Raw genomic sequence first — 18,463 nt, forward strand, 5'->3', positions numbered from 1 at the left:
CCGAAAGAACCAAGAATATGAATCCCTGCAGTCACGAAAGCTTGAAATCAAAACCCTAACAGACTGTTGGGGCAAGTGCTGTTGGCTAGCACCAGGTACTCATTTGAGGCTGAGTCGACCTAGGGGAGGGCCCAGGTCCGGCTTCAGAAATTTTCCGGTCATTTGGTCACGTGCAGGGTTCGTATAGCACGGCGCGCTAACCGCTGCACCACCGCTCCACGCACGTGCACACAAAGGCAAAGGTCCCCCGTAAAGCCTGCGACAGACTTTTGGGGCAAAGTTGCTGTTGGCAAGAAGCGTCGCAGCACACAACGGAATGGATGGTTACCACCACGCCTCCCGGCCGCCTTTGTCTCCCCAGTGGCGATATTTATTTTAGACTGAGGAGGCCCAGGATGGGTCCAAATACTGTGGGCCCTACCCGGTAAAAGAACACAGAGAGAGAGAGACACGCAAACTCCAAATAATAATACAAAAGTTGAATAATAATACAGCGCGGGTCACCGTGAGCGGGAATCGAACTCGCCTCGCCAGCGGTGTTCGTGATCGCCCCGCCCCCTCGTGCGCGCCACGTGACCCCACCCACCCCGCTCCCACCTCCCCCCGGGTCTACCCACAATCCCTCTCTTCAGCCGAGGCCTCACCCACACCACGAGGCCTGCCCCCATGCTCCCCAACATCCCCTCGATTTGACCCCCTCGATTTGACCCCCTCGAGTCCCCCGACCCTAAACAGCCCCCACACCCCCAAGTCCGGACACACCGCCGCGCGAGCGTTCGCGTGGAGGAGCGAAGCCATGGTGAGTGGCGCTGGGAGGGCCCTAGCGTCGTGGGCCTAGCGTGGTGGGCCTAGCGTGGTGGGCCTAGCGCGGGGCCCTAGCGCGGGGCCCTAGCGCCCTAGCGTGGTGGGCCTAGCGCGGGGCCCTAGCGTCCTAGCGCGGGGCCCTAGCGCGGGGCCCTAGCGCCCTAGCGCGGGGCCCTAGCGCCCTAGCGCGGGGTCCTAGCGTGGTGGGCCTAGCGTCCTCGTGCACGCTGGGGCCTCGCGCCCTTTGGCAGTCTCCGCCGCCGCCGCTTCGCGTTTCGTCGGCACGGGGCGAATTGGGCCTCGGCTCCAGTGAATGTTGTTGGGGTTCTCGCCTCTCAAGGGTTAGCGGCGGCCGGGCGGGCGGTCCTCCTCCTCTGTAAGTGGGGACGGAGCGAAGGCGAGCGTCGCCTCGTGGTGCCTGGCGCAGGGGGGAAAGATCAGTGGCTGCTTCAGAATGTCTAAATGCTGAAGGAATCCGATGAGCTATAAAACTCTTCCTCTCTCTCTCTTAACGAGGGTTATTTAGGCCTACTCTTCCACGCTGTATCGGACTGCTCGGGAGAGATTGGGGGGGGTGTTGATGCGACCATGTGGGATGGATTTTAGTGCAGTTGTGGCCATTCAGATGTGGGTGGGGGGGGGAGCTGTCCGTGTCATTTCGTTTCTCTATCCATCGCGTATGGCATAGATAGACGAAGGATCCCTCGTGCGTGTGTGGCAAACGTGTCCCCCAGGAGCCCAGAGTGTTCGTGCCGAGGATTTCCAGGCCACGACGAGAGGTGGCTTCTGGCCAGGAGTATGTTGTTTTGCTCTTTGAAGGAGCGCGCAGACTTACGGTGATTTAAAAACGTGGCCCGTAGTTTGGGTGGCGTGGCCACGGTCGCACCGAGGCCTGCCATTTAATGCATCTCTCTTGATGGTGTGTGCCGAACTTCTTTCGCACCGTACGTAGCCAGCCGTGCTACAGTTCTCGGTCTCTCTCTCGTGTACAGTATAACATGGAGGTTTCCATAATAAGTCTCGGTATCCTTGCATCCTCTGTGGGTTTACCAGGTCTGTGTCGCACAGAAGCACAAACGTCTCTCGCTGTTGTGTGTCAGTGTGTGTGTGCTGTTGTGTGTGTGTGTGCGTGCTGTTGTGTGTGTGCGTGCTGTTGTGTGTCAGTGTGTGTGTGTGCTCTTGTGTGTGTGTGCTGTTGTGTGTGTGCGTGCTGTTGTGTGTGTGCGTGCTGTTGTGTGTGTGCGTGCTGTTGTGTGTGTGTGCGTGCTGTTGTGTGTGCGTGCGTGCTGTTGTGTGTGCGTGCTGTTGTGTGTGCGTGCGTGCTGTTGTGTGTGTGTGCTGTTGTGTGTGTGTGCGTGCTGTTGTGTGTGTGTGCGTGCTGTTGTGTGTGTGCGTGCTGGTGTGTGTGCGTGCTGTTGTGTGTGTGTGCGTGCTGTTGTGTGTGCTGTTGTGTGTGTGCGCGCGCGCGGGGAACGGTAGTGTAGCGGTCAGCGCGCTGCGCTACGAACCTGGTGACCCGAGTTCTATTCCCGCTCACGGACAACATCAGCGACGATTATCTGACCCGTTCCTGGACCTTCCCTAGGTCGACTCGGCCTCAAATGAGTACCTGGTGCGGTGTGTAGTAAACATCACCGCTGGGGAGACAAAGGCGGCCGGGCGTGGCGATGGCCACCCACCGCCTCGTGTGCCGTTCCGGCCTTCGTAGGTGCTCGCTAACGGCACTTGCGCCAACAGTCCGTTACAGGCTACACGGGGGATCTTTGCCTTTGTGTGTGCGTAATGCCCCGGTGTCTTCCTGTCGCGTGCGCTCAACAGCCGCAGAACGACTACATAGACCTCCACCGCAAGCGCTATGGCTACCGGCTGGACTACCACGAGAAGAAGCGCAAGAAGGAGGGGCGTGAGGCGCACGAGCGTGCTCGCAAGGCCAAGAAGCTCATCGGCCTCAAGGCGAAACTCTACAACAAGGAGCGGCACAAGGAGAAGATCCAGATAAAGAAAACGTAATCCCCTCGCGATCCTCTCGCCCTTGCGTGTCCGCTCCATCCCGTTAAGCGTTTGCGTCCAGCAGCCCCCGGGGGCCCATTCGGATGGCAGGTGCCACGCTGAAGGCCACCAGGGGACCGGCCGCCAGTAGCCCACGGTAGGCCTTGGCACGCAAGGCCTGCCGCTTGGAATTGGCCCGCTCGCAAAAAATGCATCTCTCACCGCGATTATTTTAGCCGCACGAATCGGGTACCGTGCACCTACGTACGTACGTATGAACTGCGGGAGAGGGACGGCAAACTAAACGCTCGGCTGGAGGTGGCCAGAATATCTTTTAAGGTCGTGGCAACACTGTGGTCTCGTTTTAACGCGCTTCTTGCAATTGTAGATTTGAAGCTTTCGTGACTGCAAGGATCCATACTCTTTGGTTCTATTCGGTAAAGTCACCACGTAGGTAAAAAAAATAAAATAACAAAAAAATCACGACGTTTTCGGTCACAACACAAGTGGCCTTCATCAGGTGAAGGGACCGGGCTGTCTCGAGGGCAGCGCTGGGGTGAAGACAGCCAAGCCCAGGTCGCGTCCTTTAAGCTGATTGGGCAGTCACTTTCTGTGACTGCGGTGCGCGTGAATGTCTGGGTGCCTGCCCAAAGGCTTGCCACAGTTCGATTTGGCTTTGGGAAGGAGAAGGTTGATCACACGTGTACACGTTATCAAGTGCGTGCAGACTAACCGTTCTCACTGTGGTGGCGAAATGTTAACTGCCTCGCCTGATTTTTCTCGCGGTCCGCCGGGTTTTTCCCCTCCGCGTGTAGAATCGACGTCGCGCGTTCAGAGTGTTGGGCTGCCGTAAATTTCCACACGGCGACGAGCCACTCGGCTGCGCTATCGTTTGTGATAGCCAGGTCGCTTCGGAGGAGAGAGCTGTACGGCTCAGCGGGGGGGGGCCCTTACCTCCCAAAATAAAACGTTGCTTAGTTCATAGTTTTGTAACTGTACGCAAATGAACGCACGCCTCCTCTTGGCCAGTAACAATTTTTAGTTTTAACGAGCGCCGTTTTTTTTTCCCACCCGTTCCCCACGTCGTCGACGCCGGGCAGCATCAAGATGCACGAGCAGAGGATGGCGAAACAGAAGGACGAGGACAAGACGCCCAAGGGCGCGGTGCCCGCCTACCTCCTGGACCGCGAGGGCCAGTCCAGGGCCAAAGTTCTGTCCAACATGATCAAGCAGAAGCGCAAGGAGAAGGCGGTGAGCTACACGGCGCACGCCGCGTCACACCGCGTGACGTCACATCGCGTGACGTCACGCCACATTGCGTGACGTCACATCACATGGCGTGACGTCAAGCCACATGGTGTGACGTCACGCCACATCGCGTGACGCCACGTCACACCGCGTTACGTCACGCCACATTACATCACGTGACGTCATGCCACACCACCTTTTGAACCACGTGACGTCACGCGAGGTGGCATGACGTCACGCCATCTCGTGTGACGTCACAACATGTGACGTCACGCCACCTCGCGTAACGTCACGCGGTTCAAAAGGTGGTGACGCGGCCCGGCTTTGTCGCGGCGTTTTCGCGGTGCTAAACTAAAAACTATTTTATTTCGCCAGGTGTGAGGCCAACTTGGCTGCTATAAATTTCCACGTGGTAATGAGCCACTTGGTTGAGCTATCATTTGTGGTAGCCTGGTCGCTTCTGAAGAAGAGCCACACGGCTCAGTGGGGCCTTACCTGGTGAGATATTAATTGTTAAGTACAAAGTAAAACCTTGGGTTGTGAGTAACTTGCTCTGCGAGTGTCTTGCAAGACGAGCAAATATTTTTTAATAAATAATAATTTGATGAACGGGCGAGGGTCTTGCAATACGAGTAGGACGTATACACTTTGTCTTCCTATGTTGTGCTTTGATGTACGAGTGCCTTGGATTACAAACACGTTTCCGGAACTAATTATGCTCGCAGTCCAAGGTTTTACTTTACGGTTGTGTTTTGCCGTTGCACCGTGTCGCTGATGGTTCCCTGTGCACATTAAAACATTTCTCCTGCACGGTAACCATGACGCAGCCTGTGACCCCTCCTCCCCCTCCGAATGACCTTGGGGGACGTGACCCCAGGGATGAGAACCGCTGCCATGCTGCTGCATCGCACTGCACAAGTGCCACGCAGGGAGGGTTTATCTCCCCAAACTCGTGACGCAAATCAAGTGGATAGATCGTGGCTGATGGCGACGATTTATCGCGCTCTCCTCCCCTCTCATCTCACTCCACTCCCCTCCACTCACTCTCACACCTCTCCCCTCTCATCTCACTCCACTCCCCTCCACTCACTCTCCTGCCTCTCCCCTCTCATCCCGCTCCACTCCCCTCCACTCACTCTCCTACCTCTCCCCTCTCATCTCACTCCACTCCCCTCCTGCCTCTCCCCTCTCATCTCACTCCACTCCCCTCCTACCTCTCCCCTCTCATCTAACTCCCCTCCACTCACTCTCCTCCCTCTCTCATCTCACTCCACTCCCCTCCACTCACTCTCCTGCCCCTCCCCTCCACGCCCTCTCCTGCCCCTCGTTATTTCACGAGCGGCGCTATTGCCACGGCGCGCCCAGCCCGCCCCTCTCTTGCGCTGACGACAACCCCCCCCCCCGAACTGTATTGCTCACCCTCCCCTCCCCTCCCCACAGGGCAAGTGGGACGTGCCGCTGCCCAAGGTGCGTGCCCAGGGGGAGGCGGAGGTGTTCCGCGTGGTCCGGACCGGCAAGACGCGACGGAAGTCGTGGAAGCGTCTCGTGACGAAGGTTTGCTTCGTGGGCGATGGCTTCACTCGCAAGCCGCCCAAGTACGAGCGATTCATCCGCCCCATGGTGAGAGGGACCCCCCCCCCTCCCCCTCCCTCCCTACCCCTGCTTCCCATCCCCCTCCCTCACCTCCCTCCCTCCCTCTCTCTCCCCTCCCTCCCCCTCCGCTACATCCCTCCCCTCCATTCCCAGCTCCATCCACCCTTCCTCCCCCACCCCTCCCCAGCACTCATTGCCACGCCGGCGGTCAACGTTTGCTCTCCCTCCCTCCCTCCCTCCCTCCCTCATGTAGGTCGTTAAAACTTATTTTGCCGCGGTGAAATTTCCGCGAGACGCGATAAGCCACTTTGTTTGTGCCGAGCTGTCCTTCGTGGCCGTGCCGCTTTCCGCGAGCGAAGCGTATTGTTAGCTCAGTGTGGGCCCTTAGCTGCTGAGACGCAAACAGCTGTTGAGTCTAGTATGGTAATAGGTTTTACCCTTTTAACTGGCACAAAAACTGACACCTGTATTCGAGGCATCATGTTTGCAATAACCACAACACAAGCAGTCAAAATGCAAACAAAAGAGACGACTCTGATAATAATATTGGCACTGTCCTTGAATTTGATTGGTCCACACGCCAAAAGGCGTCATCTGGTCCAACACCAGTGGGGACTGGGCTCTAAGAAAAGCCGTCTCGGGTGTGGACCAATCAAATTCAAGGACAGTGCATAATATTATTATCAGAGTTGTCTCTTTTGTTTGCATTTTGACTGCTTGTGTTGTGGTTATTGCAAACATGATGCCTCGAATAAAGGTGTCAGTTTTTGTGCCAGTTAAAAGGGTAAAAACCTATTACTATATCCTGTTACTGGCAAAGGAAGTCTCATAAAGTAAAAGTTGTTGAGTCATTTGTTTACCTCTCGTAGAACTTTGCGCTCCCATTGTGCCGTGTTTTCGTACCGTCTGTTTGTTGTTGTTGGTGTTGTTGTTGTTGTTGTGACGTTCTGACCCCGTTGCCCCGCCCCTGGCTGGACGCCCGCGGGGAAAAATAAAATCTCCGTAGCTCGCCGTGTTCCTCCGCTGGCTGCTGACGACCGTTGCCAACCCCGCACTTCCCTCTCGGTTTCGCCCGCGCAGGGATTGCGCTTCAAGAAGGCCCACGTGACTCACCCCGAGTTGAAGGCCACCTTCTGCCTGCCCATCCTGGGCGTGAAGAAGAACCCGTCCTCACCCATGTACACCTCGCTCGGTACGCCGCGTGATGCGGGCATCGTGGTGGCTGGGGAGATGTTCACGACCTCGCCTGGTGCGCAGGAGGTCGCGTGGAGGTCGATCCCGACCCTCATGATGCCCGCTGCTGCTGTACAGTTTGCAGTCTGCGTGTCTCTCTCCCTCATCATCATCACGGTGGCTAGGGAGATGTTAACTACCTCGCCTGGTACACAGGAGGTCGTGGGTTCGATCCCAACCCTGACGCCTGCTGCTGCTGTAGATTTAGAGTCTGCGTGTCTCTCTCATCATCATCGCGGTGGCTAGGAGATGTTAACTACCTCGCCTGGTACACAGGAGGTCGTGGGTTCGATCCTGACCCTGACGCCTGCTGCTGCTGTAGATTTAGAGTCTGCGTGTCTCTCTCTCTCATCATCATCACGGTGCCTAGGGAGATGTTAACTACCTAGCTAAAGTCAACACAACTGCTTGTTGTGTTAAGTTTTGCCCTTCCCCCAGCACCTCCGATTAGCGCGGGCGGCTACGTACGGTGCGAAAGAAGTTCGACGCACTCGCTGCCGCTGTCGCCACTGTTGTGGAATCTCGGCAGCCGGATCCGAGGGAGCCGCTGCTGCCGATGTACGAACAGAACACCTCGTTCGAGACCCCCCCCCCCAAACGTTCGAGAATAGAACTCGGCGGCACGGATCCGGTTCGGGGGGGGGGGGGGGGGGCGCCCCCCGCGGAGGCCGCTGTGACCCCCTACCCCATCCCGAGCCAGCGACAGCTGATTGGTGTGGACCAATCATCTTCTTTGGTTCTTTCGGTAAAGTCACGTAGAATGAAAATAAAATAATAAATTGATAAAATAAAATAACACAATAATATTCTCACGACGTTTCGGCCACAACACAAGCGGCCTTCATCAGGTGAAGGGACGAGACTGTCTGGTAGGACAGCGCACTCCAGCGCTGTCCTACCAGACAGTGAGGGGAAAAAAGTATTTGACCCCCTGCTGATTGTGTACGCTTACCCACTGACAAGGAAATGATCATTCTATAATTCCAGCGCTGTCCTACCAGACAGTCTCGTCCCTTCACCTGATGAAGGCCGCTTGTGTTGTGGCCGAAACGTCGTGAGAATATTATTGTGTTATTTTATTTTATCAATTTATTATTTTATTCTCATTCTACGTGACTTTACCGAAAGAACCAAAGAAGATGAATCATTGCAGTCACGAAAGCTTTAAATCGAAAGTGGACCAATCAGTTTCAAGGACAATGCGTCATATATTATCATAGTATGTTTTTTTTGTTAGCATTTTGACTGCAGGTATTGCGGTTAATGCAGTAACATAAATCCTTGTTAAAAAGGTTTCAGTTTTGTTGGCAGAAAAAAGGTGAAAAACCCTGTTATTACATTTTGGTACTGGCAAAGGAGGTCTAATGATGTAGATGCTCACCCCGAGCCCTCATTACTTTGATAGCGGCATTGTCTTTGAACTGTGTGACGCCTTTTGGCGTCGTCTGGTCGAGCACCAATTGGGTCGAGGCTCAAAAGAAAGCCGTCCCTTGGCGTGGACCAAATCAGTTTCAAGGACAATGCATATTATTATCAGAGTTGTCTTTTTGTTTGCGTTTTGACTGCTTGTGTTGTGGTTATTGCAGACATGATGCCTTGAATAAAGGTGTCAGTTTTTTGTGCCAGTTAAAAGGGTAAAACCTATTACTGTAGTGTGTTTTATTTGTTTGCATTTTGACTGCGGGTATTGCGGTTAATGCAGTAAACATGAATCCTCGTTAAAAAACAAAAAGGTTTCGGTTTTGTTGCCGTGAAAAAAAAGGGGGGGGGGAAAACACCCCCCCCCCCTCCCCCCCCCCCGTTATTATTACGTCCCACCGGACGTCGTCCGCCGTGGTTCTTCCGGCGTCTTCCCGGCAACGGTTTCGTTCCGCCCCGTGACTTTCCCCCCGGCCTTTCCCTCCCTTCCCCCCCCCGGGGCCCGGCTCTTCCTCTCGCCGTGCGTGCAGGAGTGATCACCAAGGGCACCGTCATGGAGGTGAACGTCAGCGAGCTGGGCCTGGTGACGCAGGGCGGCAAGGTGGTGTGGGGTGAGTGCCGGTGCCACCGGGAACGCTCCTCCACGCGTTGGGTTCGGGGATGTTGACTCCCGTCGCCCGGTACGCGGGAGGTCGTGGGTTGGATCCCAACTGGTGACTGCTGCTGCTGCTGTATATTTGGAGTTTGCGGTGTCTCACCATCATCATCGTCGTCGTCACGGGTGGCTAGGGAGATGTTCACTACCTCACCTGGTACGCGGGAGGTCGTGGGTTAGATCCCGACCCTGACGTCTGCTGCTGCTGCTGTATATTTGGAGTTTGCGGTGTCTCTCTCATCATCATCATCGTCACGGATGGCTAGGGAGATGTTAACTACCTCGCCTGGTACGCAGGAGGTCGTGGGTTCTATCCCTCTCTCATCATCATCACGGATGGCTAGGAGATGTTAACTACCTCGCCTGGTACGCGGGAGGTCGTGGGTTGGATCCCGACTGTGACGTCTACTGCTGCTGCTGTATATTTGGAGTTTGTGTGTCTCTCTCTCTCTCTGTGCCCTTAAGTCGCGTAGATTTTTTCTGCGGCCCTTCCGGGTATTCCCTCCATTTAGAATCAACGTGCACTCAGGGTATTTGGTTGCTGTGAATGTCCACGTGACGACGATGATAATGATGATGAGCCACCTTGTCGAGCGATCGTTTAGTGGTGTCCCCACGTCGCTTCCGGATCAGCCGGGGGGGGGGGTGGGGTGGGCCTTGCGGCGGGTACAATAGAAATAGTTTGATGGTCTCGCTCCCGAGTAGACCCGCTGAGACGCGGGAGAGCGGCACGGTTGGCCCTGTGGCAGGCTCCGCCGTGCGGTCTCCCCACAAGGAGTCGCTCGCTCGGCCGCCACCGCCGGCCGGCCGGCCTCTCACCGCTGCCGCCGCCGCCGCCGCCGGCGGTGAAAAGGCGCCGCGGGCGGAGCGGCCGCGGCGCTCCGCGGCTGAGCACGGCCGCAATGCCTCCGCTGAACGGCGGCGCTTTGCCTCCTCGAAGTAAAACGGTCGCGAGATTCGGCGGTGAACGTGACACGCCGCCCCCCACCCCCCCGCCCCCTCCCTGCTCCCAAGGGGCAATTGGTGAGCTGATTTGAGGCGCGGTGAGAACCGTGGGCAGGCACCGCCTCTCCCCGTGACGCCCGTTCGCGTGGTTTCTCTCTGTTTCTCTCTCTGCAGGGAAGTACGCGCAGGTGACCAACAACCCGGAGAACGACGGCTGCATCAACGCTGTCCTGCTCGTGTGACTCCTCATCCTCCTGCCGCTCCTCACACCACCAGCACCAACACCACCAGCACCAACACCACCAACACCACCAACACCACCAGCACCAACACCAACACCACCAACACCACCACCAACACCACCAACACCACCAACACCACCAGCACCACCAGCAACACCACCACCACCAGCAACACCAACACCAACACCACCAACACCACCACCAACACCACCAACACCACCAGCACCAGCACCAACACCACCACCACCAGTAACACCACCACCAACACCACCACCACCAACACCACCAGCACCACCAACACCACCACCACCACCCCCACCACCACCACCAGCGCCGTCTCTCACTCCTCCCCACGCCGCCTGCCCCCTCGTCGGAGGAAAACCACGAGAGCCGGCAGCAGCAGCACCGGTGGGCAGCGGGTGGACCGTGTCCGTGTGGTGTCCGCGTGTCCGTGTGTCCGTGTGTGTCCGTGTGTGTCCGTGTGTCCGTGTGGTGTCCGTGTGGTGTCCGTGTGTCCGTGTGGTGTCCGTGTGGTGTCCGTGTGGTGTCCGTGTGGTGTCCGTGTGGTGTCCGTGTGGTGTCCGCGTGTCCGTGTGGTGTCCGTGTGTCCGCGTGGTGTCCGTGTGGTGTCCGTGTGGTGTCCGCGTGGTGTCCGCGTGGTGTCCGTGTGGTGTCCGTGTGTCCGTGTGGTGTCCGTGTGGTGTCCGCGTGTCCATGTGTCCGCGTGTCTGTGTGGTGTCCGTGTGGTGTCCGCGTGGTGTCCGTGTGGTGTCCGTGTGTCCGTGTGGTGTCCGTGTGGTGTCCGCGTGTCCGTGTGGTGTCCGTGTGTCCGTGTGGTGTCCGTGGTGTCCGTGTGGTGTCCGCGTGGTGTCCGCGTGGTGTCTGCGGTGTCCGTGTCGAACTTCCGTCGCACCGTACGTCGCCTCCCCGCGCTGCTCGGAGGTGCGGGGGCGGGGGGTGGTGGTGGGAACGACGACGCCGACGACGCCGACAATCCGAACGCGTCAGCACGGGCGAGCAAGGATCGGTGACGAGGGTCCGGGCGTGGCACTGCGCGTGCCGCCGGTACACCGCTCAACGTCTTCCCAATGCCGCCTGCAAGGGAGCGCTCCGATAGGCTTAGCCGGCGGCACGTAGCGTCTGCGCGTGCGTGCGTCTGCGCGTGCGTGCACGCCAAACTGGGCCCCACCCCACCCGCCCCCCAGCACATCTCGCCCAGTGAATAAAGTTTCATCTTTCGCGGTGCTCCTCGGTGTGCGCGTGCCTGTGCGTCTGCGCGCTTTGCCCGTGGCTGTGGAATGATAACGGAGCGCGGAGCGGCAGCCAAGGGGGGGGGGGGGGGGGGAAAAAGGAAAAACGCGGAACGCGTCCGAGGGGAGCCGCCTGCCGTTGCGGACGGAGCGATGGGAACCAGGCCCCTCGGGATCGGGATCGGTTTGCCGCGTGGATCGCAAAGATCGGGGGGGAGGAGGCTTTGATCCGGCGGTGGATTGAGCGTGGCTGTGGCGTTGGGAGTGGTGGTGCAGCGGTTAGCGCACCGCTGCGCGTCTGGTTTGCGAGGGGGCTGTCATGTTTTGTTGTGTGGTACAGTAGCAGCCTTGCGGAGTGCGAGTTGACTTGGCCTGCGAGCGTTTTGCAAGACGAGCAAAAACATTTTAACTGAATATTAACTTGGAAAACGAGCGAGGGTCTTAGCAATTCGAGCAGCAGCACCTAAGTGTACACGCTTTGTACTGGCGAGCGTCACGTGATCACAGCTGGTCACGTGATCGCAGCCGACATAACGTTGTGCTCTGACGTACGAGCGCTTTGGATGACAAGCACGTTTTGCCTAAACGAATTGTGCTCGCGATCCCGAGGCGTTTTACTGTACTTGCATTTTTACGTGACGTCGATGCCAAGAGCGGTGTGGGATTCAGTCTTGCTGAATGAAATCTCCCTGGGTCGAGCGACTCAAGGAGAAATCAGATCGCGACGTTTCCATCGCACCACAAGCGACCGTCTTCAGGCGAGAGATGCGAACGAAAGGAGAGCTCTCTCTCTCTCTCGCCTGAAGACGCTCGCTTGCGTTGCGATCTGTTATTTACGTTACTTGACCCAGAGAGTGTGAATTCCTGCAGCCACGAACGCTTTAAATCAAGATTCAACTTGTCGTACGTTTGCGGCGGGGGAGGCCAGGCTGGCTGGGAATTGGCTCTGCACGACGGACTCCGTCGGCCGCGATCAGTCAGCAGCTGCTGGGTGTGAAGGCCCCGTGCACTGCCGCCGATCAATGGCCGTGTAGACCCCCAAGAAAAGCACCGCGCGCCGTCCGCTTTTCCCCGGAATCCCCGTCGGCCGCCGTTCCCGCGGTCACGGGAAAAATGCGTCCACGGCAGGGACCCTCGGCTCGCGGCGGCGGTGGCCATCGCCCCCACCGACAGCGGCGGCGATGGGGCCCCCCGCTGGACAAAATAAAGAGTCTCGAGATACCTCGGCAGGGGCCGGGGGAGCGGCGGCGGCGGCGACAGGAGCAACGCGCCCGGCGTCCTCCCGGCAGCGGCGGCGGTCGTCGCCACGAAAACGACTTGCGAGGGACTCCCACGGCGGGGACCGTGGGGCCACGAACGCTGCAGAAGAAGTTCGCCGACTACAAACTATAAACTAAACGACTATAAACTATAAACTAAACGACTACAAACTAAACGACTACAAACTATAAACTAAACGACTATAAACTATAAACTAAACGACTATAAACTATAAACTAAACGACTACAAACTATAAACTAAACGACTATAAACTATAAACTAAACGACTATAAACTATAAACTAAACGACTATAAACTATAAACTAAACGACTACAAACTATAAACTAAACGACTAAACTATAAACTAAACGACTATAAACTATAAACTAAACGACTACAAACTATAAACTAAACGACTATAAACTATAAACTAAACGACTACAAACTAAACTAAACGACTACAAACTATAAACTAAACGACTATAAACTATAAACTAAACGACTATAAACTATAAACTAAACGACTACAAACTATAAACTAAACGACTATAAACTATAAACTAAACGACTATAAACTAAACGACTATAAACTATAAACTAAACGACTACAAACTATAAACTAAACGACTATAAACTATAAACTAAACGACTATAAACTATAAACTAAACGACTACAAACTATAAACTAAACGACTATAAACTATAAACTAAACGACTACAAACTAAACTAAACGACTACAAACTATAAACTAAACGACTATAAACTATAAACTAAACGACTATAAACTATAAACTAAACGACTACAAACTATAAACTAAACGACTATAAACTATAAACTAAACGACTATAAACTATAAACTAAACGACTACAAACTATAAACTAAACGACTATAAACTATAAACTAAACGACTACAAACTATAAACTAAACGACTATAAACTATAAACTAAACGACTATAAACTAAACGACTACAAACTATAAACTAAACGACTATAAACTAAACGACTTTCGATTTAAAGCGTTCGTGACTGCAAGGATTCATCTTCTTTGGTTCTTTCGGTAAAGTCACCACCGCGTAGAATGAGAATAAAATAATAAATTGATAAAGTAAAATAACAATATTCTCACGACGTTTCGGCCACAACACAGCCTGATGAAGGCCGCTTGTGCTGTGGCCGAAACGTCGTGAGAATATTATTGTGTTATTTTATCAATTTATTATTGTATTTCGATTTAAAGCTTTCGTGACTGCAATGATTCATCTTCTTTGGTTCTTTCGGTAAAGTCACGTAGAATGAGAATAAAATAATAAATTGATAAAATAAAATAACAATAATATTCTCACGACGTTTCGGCCACAACACAAGCGGCCTTCATCAGGTGAAGGGAGCGAGACTGTCTGGTAGGACAGCGCTGGAGTGGCCGAAACGTCGTGAGAATATTATTGTGTTATTTTATTTTATCAATTTATTATTGTATTCTCATTCTACGTGGTGACTTTACCGACAGAACCAAAGAAGATCAACTAAACGACTATAAACTAAACGATTATCTTCTTATTGGCGTTTCCCAAGTAAGGACCCCCCCCCCCCCACTGAGCCTCGTAGCTTTGTTTTTTAGTTTTTTTTTTGTGGCAGCAGCCAACTAGTCTGAGCGCGTGACGCTGATTCTCAATTTGGGGCAGGGACACGGAGAAAAGTCCTCGCGACCACGGGGAGAGAGACGCAGACTCCAAATATACAACGGGCGTCGGGATGGAACCCACGACCTACTGTATACCAGGCGAGGTAGTTAACATCTCAGCCACCGTGATGATGAGAGAGAGAGACACGCAGACTCCAAATATACAGCAGCAGGCGTCAGGGTCGGGATCGAACCCACGACCTACTGCGTACCAGGCGAGGTAGTTAACATCTCGTAGCCACCGTGATGATGATGACGACAAACACGCAAACTCCAAATCTAGAGCGAGTGTGAGTCGCGCCCGTCCATGCCTCGGAGGTCAGCCCGAGTCACCGCAGGGCAGCTGGGGCCTCGCTTCCATCCTGGACCCCCTCCCACCCCTCGTCATCAAGACGTCTCGCCTCACCTCACTCAGCCTCTCACCTCTCCTCACCTCTCACCTCTCCTCACCTCTCACCTCACCTCACTCAGCCCCCCCCCCTCACCTCTCCTCACCCTCCTCACCTCTCCCCACTCACCCCCTCACCTCTCCCCACTCACCCCCTCACACCACCTCACCCCTCTCACCTCACCTCACTCAGCCCCTCACCTCACCTCTCACCTCACTCAGCCCCCCCCTCACCTCTCCTCACCCCCCTCACCTCTCCCCACTCACCTCCTCACCCCCCGACCTCTCACAGCCCTCACCTCTCGTCACTCCCCCCTCACCCCCCCTCCCTCACCCCCCCCCCCCTCACCCCCCCCCTCCCTCACCCCCCCCCCCATCCTCACCTCTCCTCGATCGGTGCACATCGTGAAGAGAGGGCGACCAGAAAGTATTCTCGCGCTGCTCCACAGATGTCAGACGTTTCGTGTAGTTGGCCACCAGGTTTGCACACATCTCAGGAGGGATTTTGTCCCACTCCTCTTTGCAGATCTTCTCCAAGTCATTAAGGTTTCGAGGCTTACGTTTGGCAACTCGAACCTTCAGCTCCCTCCACAGATTTTCTATTGGATTAAGGTCTGGAGACTGGCTAGGCCACTCTAGGACCTTCATGTGCTTCTTCTTGAGCCACTCCTTTGTTTCCTTGACCGTGTGTTTTGGGTCATTGTCATGCTGGAATACCCATCCACGACCCATTCTCAATGCCCGGGCTGAGGGAAGGAGGTTCTCACCCAAGATTTGACGGTACATGGCCCCGTCCATCGTCCCTTTGATGCGGTGAAGTTGTCCTGTCCCCTTAGCAGAAAAACACCCCCAAAGCATAATGTTTCTACCTCCATGTTTAACGGTGGGGATGGTGTTCTTGGGGTCATAGGCAGCATTCCTCCTCCAAACACGGCGAGTTGAGTTGATGCCAAAGAGCTCCATTTTGGTCTCATCTGACCACAACACTTTCACCCAGTTGTCCTCTGAATCGTTCAGATGTTCATTGGCAAACTTCAGACGGGCATGTTTATGTGCTTTCTTGAGCAGGGGGACCTTGCGGGCGCTGCAGGATTTCAGTCCTTCACGGCGTAGTGTGTTACCAATTGTTTTCTTGGTGACTATGGTCCCAGCTGCCTTGAGATCATTGACAATATCCTCCCGTGTAGTTCTGGGCTGATTCCTCACCGTTCTCATGATCATTGCAACTCCACGAGGTGAGATCTTGCATGGAGCCCCAGGCCGAGGGAGATTGACAGTTCTTTTGTGTTTCTTCCATTTGCGAATAATCGCACCAACTGTTGTCACCTTCTCACCAAGCTGCTTGGCAATGGTCTTGTAGCCCATTCCAGCCTTGTGTAGGTCTACAATCTTGTCCCTGACATCCTTGGAGAGCTCTTTGGTCTTGGCCATGGTGGAGAGTTTGGAATCTGATTGCTTCTGTGGACAGGTGTCTTTTATACAGGTAACAAGCTGAGATTAGGAGCACTCCCTTTAAGAGTGTGCTCTTAATCTCAGCTCGTTCCCTGTATAAAAGACACCTGGGAGCCAGAAATCTTTCTGATTGAGAGGGGGTCAAATACTTATTTTCCTCATTAAAATGCAAATCAATTTATAACATTTTTGACATGCGTTTTTTCTGGATTTTCTTGTTGTTATTCTGCCTCTCACTGTTCAAATAAACCTACGATTAAAATTATCGACTGATCATTTCTTTGTCAGTGGGCAAAGGTACAAAATCAGCAGGGGATCAAATACGTGTTTTCCCTCACTGTACGTGATCGATGTTAGGTTTCTGATGGCTCCATTAACTTAGTTGTCGGAAGGGGAGGGATGGCGATGATGATCAAGTGACAGTATCGTACCCCGTAGTACGTTCACGCTTTTGCCTGCCGCGCGAAATAAAAAAAAAAATATTTTACAATTTTTGTCATATCGCTATCGTAAGATCGAAATATCGTAAGTCGGGCCATCGTAAGTCGGGGACTACCTGTATATGTCAATCATCATCATCAACGTCATCATCAAACGTTGCTGCACTGGGGTCTGTTCTGGATTGAGCCACAGTCTCACCAAATGACCACCTTGGAGACCTGCGGGATTTTTGTCCCAAAGTTAGGTGCCCCCCCCCCCCCCCAAAGATGTTGAGGTCGTCCCTGGCAGGGGCTGAAATTCACCACCACGTGCTGCAGAGAGCGCAATTGCCCCACCCGGACCACAACAACACTTTTATTTTTTTATTTTTGTAACTTCAAACTTTTCGTGACCGCATGAATTGGTATTCTTCGCTTCTTTCGGTGAAGTCACGTAGAGATATATAAAAAAATTGTAATTAAAAATAAAGTGATTAAAAATATCACGACGTTTCGATCGCAACACCAGGAGCGGGCTATTTTTAATCACTTTATTTTTTATTTCGTATTATTTTCTTTTTTAAATCTCCGTGACTTTACAGGAAACCCCCCTCCCCCACAGAGATCTGTTTAACACGTGGGGCTTTGCGGAGGAAGAGCGTGCGGGTGCTGCAGTCACATCTACGCACTCTGAAATAAGCGACGAGACAGGTGGACTTATCCGCAAATCTGGCTGTCGCCTGATGAAGCTGGTTGTAATTACTGGCGAAACGTCGCGGTAGTCAGATTGTAAATGTTGTGGCTTGGCTCTCCAACACACAACCGGTGTGCTGTACTAGTATAGTACACTATACACTACACTACTATACACTACACTACTATACACTACTATACACTACACTATACACTACACTACTATACACTACACTATACACTCCACTATACACTATGTTACACTATACTATACACTACACTATATACACTACACTACTAGACACTCCACTACTATACACTCCACTACTATACACTACACTACTATACACTACACTATACACCACAATACTATACACTACACTATACACTACTATACACTACACTATACACTACTATACACTACTATACACTACACTAGTATACACTCCATTATACACTACACGTTACACTACACTACAAGACACCACTACTATACACTACACTACTATACACTACACTATACACTCCACTACTATACACTACACTACTATACACTACACTACTATACACTACACTATACACTACACTATACACTACACTATACACTACACTACTATACACTACACTACTATACACTCTACACTAGTATATACTACACTATACACTACTATACACTACACTATACACTACTATACACTACACTATACACTACACTACGATACACTAGAATATACACTACACTATCTACTACTATACACTACACTATACACTACACTACTATACACTACACTATACACTACACTATACACTAGTGCTGTACTAGTGACGAATTGGCCACGTTCTGTTGACGTGACAACCCTTACTAGTTGGCAGTGTCGGGTGGTGGCGGGTTTAACGACACATTTTATATTTATGCTTTCTAACACAAAAAACATCTCCAATGTAGCCTCGAGGCAACGCTCGCTGCAGAGCCAGCGGTGGAAATTCCACATTACTATGGCGGCGGTCAATACATACAGCCGTAGGGCCGACAACCAGCGTTGATCCTGCTCCCCTCAAATTGGTAATCGTTGTATCGACCTAAGAAGGGGATGATGGGCTGAATCGATTGTGAATTGCTCGCTCTATTCCTGAGCCACGTCGCCGGATTATAATGTTGTGTACAGTACTCGCAGAGACCCATAGA

General features: G+C 53.2%; 1 protein-coding gene across 1 annotated transcript; it reads left to right on the top strand.

Annotated features, from left to right (window-relative positions):
• The first annotated feature begins 605 nt into the window (after positions 1–605).
• LOC142905698 (ribosome biogenesis protein NSA2 homolog) lies at positions 606–11,373 on the top strand. Its single transcript, XM_076052693.1, has 7 exons — positions 606–799; positions 2,623–2,810; positions 3,894–4,044; positions 5,482–5,661; positions 6,715–6,826; positions 8,817–8,897; positions 10,061–11,373. Exons 1-7 carry the CDS (start codon positions 797–799, stop codon positions 10,126–10,128), a joined length of 783 nt encoding a protein of 260 aa, XP_075908808.1. The 5' UTR covers positions 606–796; the 3' UTR covers positions 10,129–11,373.
• The last annotated feature ends 7,090 nt before the right edge of the window (positions 11,374–18,463 follow it).

The sequence above is a fragment of the Petromyzon marinus genome, chromosome 57 (assembly GCF_048934315.1).
Source record: "Petromyzon marinus isolate PM22_M1 ecotype Great Lakes invasive population chromosome 57, UKy_Petmar_22M1.pri1.0, whole genome shotgun sequence".
Taxonomy (NCBI): domain Eukaryota; kingdom Metazoa; phylum Chordata; class Hyperoartia; order Petromyzontiformes; family Petromyzontidae; genus Petromyzon; species Petromyzon marinus.